Below are 10,502 nucleotides of genomic sequence, written 5' to 3'. Positions count from 1 at the left end.
AATTCCTTTGCTGGTTTCGTCTGTTTAAATTATGGGACTTCAGTTCCCATGGGCTCTCACTGAGACTTCAGCTTCTAGACCTTTCTACTATGTGGACTGCCAATGAGCCAAGACACTGAGAACCCGAGACAGTCGAACAATGTAGCCCTATACAACCGATGTACATAATGACAGGTGGGGATCCGGGCGTCGGGATTCAGCCATGTCCCAGATTAGTGCAACAATTTCGCCACTGAGAATTGCACTAGCCGTTCATCTAGATGAGTAAGGAAAAAAAAAAACTACCTTTAGTTAGTCAACTACTGCCTGGTTAGCAAGTTTATCACTTCGGACGATAACACGTAGTAGGATAGATAGCCATAAAGTGGAAAGAGTAGCTGCTGCCATCCGGAAAAGGATAGCTTGAATTAGCTCGCGAAATACAGCTAGAGCAAGAACCCAGCAAGCTGCCATTAATACTCGAGATAGTCTGAAGCAGTCCACAACCAAGTTTTCTCCCAACTCTCAATGATCATCTTCAACTTACGGGTGTTTTTATAGATCTCAAATCATTGGGTAAGCTATCGACGGTTGATCCCTGTGACCGGTCCTTGCATCTCCCGGAGGCTGTGCCACCGAAAGAATCAATGGCTAGCAAAACAGTGATATCACTCTACTACTGGTATAGATCTGTTCGCTTATTCCCTTTCTGAAAAGCACGCGTACTCTTCCCTTTTTTGTAGCTATTAAGGGGCGGGAAGAGGCCAGGAAAAATAAAAATGTAGTTGCCTAACCGCGGTAGAACTCCCCCCCTGTGGTGAACAGTTGACACGTTTTGCCAAAGCTTAGCACGAGTATGGTCAGTGGAGAGAGCGTCAGCAAGAATTCTTTTCAAGCCAAACTAGAAGTTAACAATCCTAGCTAAATCGCTGGGCTGGTATTAAGTTGAAGACATGTGTTGCGCGAAGTACGTGGAAGGTGGAGCGCGTCACCAAATTCATGCTTTCTCAGAGGGGAAGATCGCAAAAAAGGGAGCAACTGGTTGGTATGTGGAGGGGGGAGTAAACATCCCACTCCGAACTATCTATATTTTCGCCCCCTCCAAAAATCTACATCTCCGAAAGAAATAAGTGACTTACTCGGTCATGAGAGGTCGTATACTTGTTAACTACCAGACTATATTCAGGTTAGCAAATTGAGGTGCAATAAGCTTGAGCAGCGAGGCTCCGGAATTGTAGAAAAGTTTCTGACCAATCCTGAGAGGTACAACAATTATAGGATTCATCAAGGTTGTACTCAGATGCTTCCCTGTCTATATCCACGAACTGTGTGCTACAGTAGTAGTGTCTAGTAAGGTTGCATTGGAAGATTTTAGTCTGTTACCTTATTTTCTAACAGAACAGTACAAAGCGTCACGTTCTTGAGCCGATGATTGGTCGATAAGGTCGATAGATCTCCCCAATCTCGACTAGTAATGACTAACTAAGTCATTGCCTGGCAGCCCGTGATGTTGTACGACCGGTCGCCATGCACGGCTAACATACATGCATGCGAGGTGTTGGCCGGCATCGATGAAAACGGAAAGCCGAGGCTTGGGCCCCAGCCCAGCACAACTACTTAGTACAAAGTACTTACTACTACTTACTCGATCTGAGGGTCTACATCAAGACGTATGGGCGAACTTGTAACTACTAGCCTCATATCAATATATTTCGGTTGGCTACGTCGGAATGGTAGCAATTAGGGAGGATGCGCTGTAGTATAAACATAGTAAAAGTGGCATACTAGGAAAATCAAAAGGAACAGGTTCGCTTCGTATATAAACTTGAGCTGCTAGTTTAATTTGCTATAATGTTTTAGATTATTTTTATATTGTTCGGAGACATATTCGATACATCAATGATACTTCAGAGTGGAGACTTGAGATAGTTGCTAAATTCAAAGATGATGCCAATCCGGCAAATGTCATTACTGTTCATGTCTGAATTTGGTTCCCTACCGAGTACTACCATTTTTCTCTATAGTATTTTAACTAGTTATATCACTGGTCAATCGCTTAGTCGTACGTAGTATTACTCCGTTGTACTAACTATTATATAGTAGTAAGGGCGGAGTACCTAACAGAAGCGAGCTCTCAGCGCCAAGAAGTCGATGGGGGCGCGGAAAATAGTGCTGTCAAGCTTTCATCGTCGTAGGATGTTGTTCCAAGTAAATAGGTTCATTAGTTGACTAGTGGATGGTGTTGACCCATAATCTGCGACGGCTGGGTAGTTGCCGCCCTGAACATCAGTCCCTACGATGAAGCTCATTCGTTGATGTGCCTGAGCGGCAAAGAATTGCTCAAATAATTGGCTTTGCTTCGATCGACCGAGGGACTCTCAGGGACTGGGGATAGCGCGACGGACCTCCGTAGCGAAGGCGGGAAATGATTGACCGGAAATGAGATCATTAAATTCCCCCCTTAGATGAGGGTCCTCAATCTCCAATTCTCTAGGCAGTAGTAATTATATGATACTTGTGACTCTGTCAATGGTCTGTGTAGCTTCGAGGGAGGAAGCAGTTGCGATTTTACGAGGATATTCTATGGGACCATCAGTATAACTATGTAAGTATGAAATGCATGCTGGCACGAATTTCATACCAGACAAACAATGATTATACGTGCGGCATTTAAATTTCTTGGCAGTCCTGCATGTCCAGTGAGCTGATCGTATACTTGTTAGGGTCCTATGGGCACCCGCCCCTGTTATCTACATGCAGACAAGAAGTACAATTGCCATCCATGTAGGGTAAATTGGTGGTCAGAAAAGAAAGGCTCCGTCTGTGTAATTCATGAACGACACTATTCGAAACTGCTAGCTGAGAGTTTCAGTTTTGCCACCGACAGCTGCAAGGTTGAGAAAACCAGCTCAGCAGATGTCGGGGAAAATACTATACATTAAGTACAACTTTCTCGATCACCCTTTCTTATGGGCTATCGACTTCAACAGTGCTGTGGTGATGCCCTTTTTTCACCACCTCCACCACCACCAACCCCCTAGCAGCGGGAGGCACCTACCTATCTAACAATCTACTTAACTCTTGTCCGGCTTTTCCCAAAGCCCTCCCTCAAGCAGACCATGCGTGCAAGGTTCGCCGGGGGCTCGTCAGCGGCCCACCGAGCAATCAGCAGCCTCACCAAAAGGAGACTAGGGGCGCGCGGGGCCAATCCCGAGAGGGACTAGGGTCGTTTCAAGCTGAGGGTTGGGGCCAGCCAACGGAACGCACTGGGGGTGTGGGCTCCAATCACACATGCCACACCAGATTGATCGGTTTCTATGATAACAGGGGGTTGTGTTTCTATTCGCTTTGATTCATCTCCAGTCCACGTCAGTTTCAACCTGCGGTTTGGGTTGTGCTCCCTCGGGCAGTTAATAATAGCAGTGATCTTGGGATGGGTTTTACCGCCAATGTCTGTCGACGGAGTATCTTCCTGGCTCGATGATGCTAAAAACAGCCCTCGGCTGGGATCGAGCATTCTCTTACCCGGATGGCTTGCAAAGGAAAATAGCCGACCGGAGAGGCGGTGCACAAGAATGTTGCCAGTATTTCCCAAAAATAATTGAGAGGACCCAGTTGTGGCCCCTGCAGTTTTAACGGATAGATAGCTGTTGACCTGCCATTCCTTTCCTGCTTTTATGCTCCGATTCCTGGTCCCCACGTGATCGACTAGTCAATGGTTCGCTGCTTCGTCTCAAATACAGTACTACTGGCTGGCTGATTTATTTACTTACTCCGTCCTTGGGAGGAATGAGTACTAGTATAGTATGGTATAGTAGTACGTAGTAGTAACCATCCGCCCCCATCACTGTGGCATTCGTAAGCCCCAAGAGTAAGACAGAGGCAGAGAGAGAGAGAATGGAAGGCAAAAAATAGAAAGAAAAAGTGAAGTCAAGCATCCATTGTCAATGTTTATTTGACAGTCTAGAACGGAAGAACCCATACTACCTCCAAAGGGCGGGTACCGACCGCGTTGGCCGGGATTCCTTATTGTAGTAGCCCCAAGGATTGGTGAGGTGGATTGAAGAATCACAACCAGTGGAACAAAACCACTGCGGAGATCCTCCCTCTCCCTAGCCTGCCTGAGGTACCCGTCCCTCGGTCGGAGAGAGGTTTAATAGCACGGGGTCGTACCATCACTCGTCCACATGTTCCTGATTGTTTGTGATCTTCTTTTTTTCCCTTCTTTCTCTCTCTCTCTCTCTCTTCCTTCTCCCCCCTTTCCTTCCCTCTGCTTTGACTGCTCTGTCCGTGGCTGGAGCATTGCTCTCCCCTCCATATCTCACAACTAGCTGCTGGAACAGCTTTAATCCCTACCCCGTCTCTCCCTTGCTACAATCAACCCTCCCCGTCTCTTCTGCGGAGTACAACAACCGGGCGGGCTGAGCTATAGTTCCCTACTATCGCCCATCGCCTTCAGAAGCTGCGAGGCGCCGAGCCCACTCGCGCTGGCGTTTACAGATACACCATTCTACCTTGGAGTTCATTGGTTAGTTAGGCTACTGCCTTATGCCCCTCTATCTAACCCCTGAAGCTTCCAAGCTCAGATACTACTTACTAGTTTCCCCCTTTGTTGCAGCGCCGTTCCTGAATGGTCATTTAATTGATTGGTTTTGGTAGATCGCTCGTCTCCGAGTCCCACTAAACAGCGCAGGTAATTGCACAGGTCCTGCTAGCAGTGTCATACAACCGGCCTCGTGTCCTTGGGTGATTGCTCTGCACACACCCACTTCTGGTGCTTGTTTTCCGCTAGCTTATTCTTTTTCACGCCGCGCGTCTCTGTGGCATATTGAGCCTTGTGTGCGAACACTAAGAAGTTTGAGCGAGTCACTTGTCCCACCAACCGCCACTTCATCCTTTCCTACTTTGGTACCCGAGATTCTTTGCCTTGACGACTGCCATTACTTACGCGCGATAAGGTGCATTCGATTACGCTGCGTATTTACACTTACCGAGCTGTCAAATATCGTCCTGCTTTTGTCGGTCTTCCACCTGCGCACACGCACCTGCGAGATTGGCGGAGAATACGGACGGACAGGCGCCGCATATACTTCATCAACCCATACTGAATTTCCTGCCATGCTCAATAGCAGGCCGTATCGTATCTCGGAAACGTACCTACTTTAAAATCCACCGATATGTCTACATCCACCGAGGATCCCTTTGCCTTCATCGCGAATGAACAGAAGCCCGCGCCGGCCAAGAAGCCGCATTGGAGAGATAAACTGTTCTCAAAGGACAAGCGGGCCAAGGGCTCTACGGATCAGCAGATAGAGGCTTTCCTCGCACCTACTCGCTCGAAATCCGTATCCTACGGAGCGAGTCAGAATACGCCTCCGCGATTGGATGCCACCCAAAAATGGCCGTCTGCCCACGATGTCCTCAATTCGGCTTCGTTGAACCCTGCCCGTCATGATGCTCCCCCGCCCGTGGATTTTACGAAACCACCCTTCAAGAGTCGTCGGAAGGGGTTGACAGTCAAGTTCAGTGCCCATACTCCCGAACTGATTGGAGAAGGGGGTGATGAGACTGACAAGCCGACAATTGAGATCTCCTTATGTCGTAATAACCAGAATAGCTACAGTCCCAGTATGGTGGATGACTTTGGTGACCGCCAGCCAAAACTTCCTCAACTTCGCCTGGACACTTCGTTTGGTGACTTGAGTGCCCCGGCGCCGCAGCAGAGAGATGCGCAGAAGGGGACACGTGTAGAGGACTGGAAGCCACTATTGCTACAGAACCCTCAGGACGCTGATTTCCTTATGACATTGAACCTGGGAGAAAGAGGTTCCCGCTTATCATTCCGTGCTTCACCCGAGTCCCAATCGTTTGCCCAACGGATACGAGACAAGATGCAAGCTGAGGAGGGACGTGCTTTGCAGCACCGAATGCCAGATCCACCCTCCCCTGCAGATGAAGCAGGGGTACAAAGTCCGGCGGAGGCTGTACCTGACAGCCCTAGTTCGACCTATGAGACGCCTCCCCTTTCGGAGACAGAGCCCAGCCCGCCAGAGAATCCGTTTCGAGAACCCCAAGTCCCTCCTCACATCGATCGTAGTCCAGTTGATCGCAGCCCTGAAACCCCGGTCCTCCCTTCTATACTCTCTCCTGGCGGAAGTACCCAAAGCCTTTCTCCTCCAAAGCGGCAGATCATACCCAAGATGGCGGAACAACCTGACGCCCCCTCTCCTCCAGCCAGCAGGGATAACCGCGATACTTCCCGAAATCCTCAGGCTCCAAAGTTTACATTGCGGTCTGTTGCTAACCAACTGGGTGACACGGCTTTCACTGATCTGAAAGCGTACATGGCGCAGTTTAAAGGCTTGATCCAAGCCTCTGCGGAGGAAGCCAGGCCCATACAGGACACCTCTCTGTCCGAATGGGTGAGAGCTGAAGTGTGGTGGTTTCTGCGGGGGAAGAAACGGCTCGAAGTTTATGCACGGTCACGCCCCTCCAGCTCTGGCACACGATCACCCCTTCTCAGCTCTACAGAAAGCGCGAAGCAAGCCATCGTGGATCTTGCTAAGGCCTTATGGATCAATGAATATGTCGTCCCACAACATGATGAGGTGACCCGCTATGGCGCAAGGAGTATTGATGCTGTGATTGCAGTAGCCAACACGACCGGGAACGCACAATTGGCCGATCTTCTTACCCTACACCAGGCGATTATGAACCATTCTCGCTCATTAGCCATGTCCATCAAGCGGAACAACATCCTTGTGGCTATTGCATCCCAGGGTGATTCCGCCATACCAGTTGACACTAGTGTTTGGATGCGATATCCATCTTTCGCTCTGGACGTGGCTGCGGTCCTCTCGGGTACCGCAACAAGCTCGCTACTGGCGGACACGGCAGGAAAGGGGCCTTCCTTTGTGCAAACAATGCCACTCAGTGATACAAGTCGCTATTTTAGCTACGGGACCATGTTTGTGAATGTTCTCGTCAGCTCCAATGAAGATGACATGCCGAAACTGTCTATGCCATGCGCATTGTCCATCATACGTGATCGTGCTGACTGGTATGTCTTCGCCGCGATAACCAGCCAGAATGAACTTGTCAATGTTATGATCCAGTCGGACAAGAAAAAGGGCCCTACATGGGACAGCGTGGACTGGCTAGTCCGGTCACATTCGATAAGGGTGAAGCTGCCGCGTGGATTTGTGTTGGAGGTCGCGTTCCAGGAGGATGACTTCAAGAATATCTGGAACATTGTCCAGTACACCCGCAAGACCGAAGCAAGCCTGCAGGCTGAGTCAGGTGAAACAGTAATTTTTGAAAACACTCTCAAGTCATTCCAGTATATGGACCCTGGAACGCCAAAAGCCTTCCCAGCCGATCCCATTGAGCGGTGTCGGCTTCGACTCTTCGAAAAGACCATCACTCTGACTGAGGGCACCGGCAGTAGAATTGTGCATCAAGGGTTTCGTCTTGCGGTACTCACAAGCCCAAAGGTCAAGACTCTTAGCAGTGTGCGTCATACCATTGGGTCCGGCGCACCAGTTGTATTCGGACTGCTCCGAGGTGAGGATGGAGCACCAGCCCTTCTACTCAAGGTCAAGGAGGAAGGAAGGACCCGGTCTATGGTGATGACGTTCTATGAATCGGAGGATCGCACAAACATGCATTCCTTGCTTCTGGGTATTCAGCCTAAGGGAAACGAGGTTAAGTCACCTGAGATCCCAATCCGTGCATACACCGTCCAACAGCCTGCCGATCGTAACACTGGGCAGCTAGCAAAGGATCATATTCAATTTCCTGCCGGTACAGTCTCGATCATTGACCGTGAGCACACACATGTTGAGCATGGGTACGGTCCGACGGTGCTATCCGAGAATCTACGTGCTTTCATCGCAACCGAATGGGGATCTGTCACGGATCGGATCAATCTCGGTATGTTTTCCAGATCATCATTGAGAACTTCAGCTAACAATATCCTAGGGCCCGGTGAGCTGAAACTGGGACTTGATATCAACAATCGGACGGGGCTTAGCCTGTACCGACCTGGGCAGAAGGACTGGACTGTGTCCGTCGCTGAGAATCTAGTACTACCAGAGATGCCAGATAAGATAACAGATTTCTTAAAAATCGCCATGACTAAACCAATGATCCGACGATTCGACTTCGCATCTGTACAAGGTAATATATACTGCTCTTTACATCGACCTGAAAAGACTTTACTGATATGCCTCTCAGATCTTCATATGTTCGAACGAGCGGTGACGGGCTACCAGGTGCTTTTTGACAGGTATGCATAAGTCAGAGTTGTTGAAAGAGGCCATAACTAATACTGGGAATGTAGTGTGGCTACCTCGTTCGCCATCTCACGACGCCGGATGGTTGTCCCGATCACTAAGAAGTGGGAATCCAGCCTGGCTCGAATCCAAGTGATCAAGCGCGACAGAATTGTGCAGCTGGTAGTCTTCTTCAGTGACTTCCATCATGGAAAGTGCATGAACTTCGTTCTCAAAGGCACCGACACCCTGGAGAGCTTCGGGAAAGCTGGCAAGTTTGGGGTTCGGATTGTGGATGCCAAATTTGCTCTGCCGAAGACTGAAGATGACCCGGCATCGGACTTTGTATCTCTGGACTCGCCGGATTACCCAATGGAGCACGACGACATTTCAATTGCCTTTGACTCTGAAGCAGGTACGCCGAGTGATCCCTTGCTATTGCATATGTCTGGCGTTAATGCTGATACCCTATAGATCGGACGAATTTCCATGCGGCTGTGCCCGGATCAGTCCGTGAGCCGTCGAGGATGAGCTCTCTGCGTCGTTAGGCTTAAGCTGAGTCCGACTGTCACTGGTTTTGCAGTATCCATTTCCTACTTGTGCTCTCATCGGCCCACGCATCACGTGCCGGTTATCCGATGCGGAGCAGTTTCTCCCCCTCTTCGGCTCCCCTTCCCCACTCTTCCTGAGTCACGACAGCAAATCTCCGAATGGCGAATGGCCGGCATTCCCGACTGCGTCCGCGCGGCCTGACGTTTCTTCTTCTCATCTTTTCTCATCATCACCATGGCTCCCGCTAATCGAGAAATGGGCGCCTCCACGCGCGCTCTTCATGTCGACGATGCCCTGAATGTCGTCACGGATGTGGCTCCGCCAATTCACGTGGCCACTACTTTCCGCTACTCCGACAACCCCGATGAATTAGTGCCCTGGGCCGACCGCAGTGGGGTAGGTGTCTTACTCCCCGAATGCACTCCGAGCTCAATGCTAACTGTGCTTCCGTGTCTAGGATCAGAAGGACAACACAGCGCACGTCTATTCTCGGTTGACCGCCCCTAATTATACTCGGTTTGAAGCTATCTTGTCTTCACTCCTCAATGGAAAGGCCATTAGCTACTCCTCGGGGTTGTCAGCTTTGCACGCGGCGCTAGTCCTGCTCAAACCCCGCCGGATTGCCATTGGAAACGGTTATCACGGATGCCATGGCGTGATTTCTCTGTTCAGTCGCCTCACTGGACTTCAGAAGCTAGACCTGGATTGTCCTGCCGAGCAATTGGAGGCTGGCGACGTGATTCATCTGGAAACTCCGGTCAATCCCGAGGGAACCGCCTTCAATATCGAAGCGTATGCTCAAAAGGCTCATTCTCGTGGCGCGTACCTCATTGTTGATGGCACATTCGCCCCGCCCTTCCTCCAAGACCCTTTCGAATGGGGTGCCGATTTGGTGATGCACTCGGGGTCGAAGTATTTTGGCGGACACAGCGATGTTCTTTGCGGAGTTCTTGCTACACAGCGTGAGGATTGGGCGAAACAACTGCTTGAGGACCGGGTCTTCCTGGGCAGTGTGATGGGAAATATGGAGAGCTGGTTAGGCGTTCGCAGCCTGCGGTCTCTGGAAGTCCGAGTGCAGCGCCAGAGCCAGAACGCAACCAGCCTTGTATCCTGGCTGAACGATGCACTGCGTGCGTCCAGCCCCGCTCCGGATAGCGACGAAGCTGTGGTTCAACGTGCCCTTGAACAGGTGTTCCATGCCAGCTTGCAGAAGGAGGACGAGTCTTGGCTGTTGAAGCAGATGCCCAATGGGTTCGGACCGGTCTTCTCGATCACCATGAAGACGGAGGATTTTGCTCGAAAGCTACCAAGCAAGCTGGCATTCTTCCAGCATGCCACCAGTCTTGGAGGAGTGGAAACGTTGATCGAATGGCGGACAATGTCGGACGCGACTGTGGATCGCCGGTTGCTGCGCATCAGTGTCGGGTTGGAGAACTGGGAAGATCTCCGGCAGGATCTGGTGACCGCGTTCAAGGAATTAGTCGAGGGTAAATAATGACAGAATTGAACGATCTCATAGATAAGACTTAGCACTTCAGATGATGTTAACATCAGTAATCTCTTGATCTCCGCATAGTACTACTGCTTAGTTGGGTAAGACATTCTACTCCATACCTACCAACTGGTCAATCTCCGCCGGCGCGGCACCAACACTCTTATCATCCACATCCTTATCAGCAGACCCCGCACGCCCGCCTT

At 50.2% G+C, this 10,502-nt stretch overlaps 2 protein-coding genes across 2 annotated transcripts; both read left to right on the top strand.

The window, feature by feature from the left end:
- The first annotated feature begins 5,040 nt into the window (after positions 1-5,040).
- Positions 5,041-8,836, top strand: BO83DRAFT_183548 (uncharacterized protein). The gene is made up of 4 exons (XM_025526492.1): positions 5,041-7,911; positions 7,960-8,266; positions 8,321-8,667; positions 8,727-8,836. Exons 1-4 carry the CDS (start codon positions 5,157-5,159, stop codon positions 8,798-8,800), a joined length of 3,483 nt encoding a protein of 1,160 aa, XP_025382557.1. The 5' UTR covers positions 5,041-5,156; the 3' UTR covers positions 8,801-8,836.
- A 202-nt stretch (positions 8,837-9,038) lies between these two features.
- On the top strand, positions 9,039-10,299 carry BO83DRAFT_325472 (cystathionine gamma-synthase; the record flags this gene model as incomplete). The annotated part of the gene is made up of 2 exons (XM_025528008.1): positions 9,039-9,206; positions 9,262-10,299. 2 exons carry the CDS (start codon positions 9,039-9,041, stop codon positions 10,297-10,299), a joined length of 1,206 nt encoding a protein of 401 aa, XP_025382556.1.
- Positions 10,300-10,502: the final 203 nt, after the last annotated feature.

The sequence above is a fragment of the Aspergillus eucalypticola genome (assembly GCF_003184535.1).
Source record: "Aspergillus eucalypticola CBS 122712 chromosome Unknown BO83scaffold_42, whole genome shotgun sequence".
NCBI classification, from domain to species: domain Eukaryota; kingdom Fungi; phylum Ascomycota; class Eurotiomycetes; order Eurotiales; family Aspergillaceae; genus Aspergillus; species Aspergillus eucalypticola.
This window is presented reverse-complemented; position numbering and strand designations above follow the sequence as displayed.

What these genes read in the sequence shown, in the direction of transcription:
- BO83DRAFT_183548 (XM_025526492.1), top strand. Translation starts at nt 5,157, where the DNA reads ATGTCTACATCCACCGAGGATCCCTTTGCCTTCATCGCGAATGAACAG. An exon ending in TACCAGGTGCTTTTTGACAG is followed by an intron (nt 8,267 to 8,320) that starts GTATGCATAAGT and finishes CTGGGAATGTAG; the next exon opens with TGTGGCTACCTCGTTCGCCA. An exon ending in TGCCTTTGACTCTGAAGCAG is followed by an intron (nt 8,668 to 8,726) that starts GTACGCCGAGTG and finishes GATACCCTATAG; the next exon opens with ATCGGACGAATTTCCATGCG.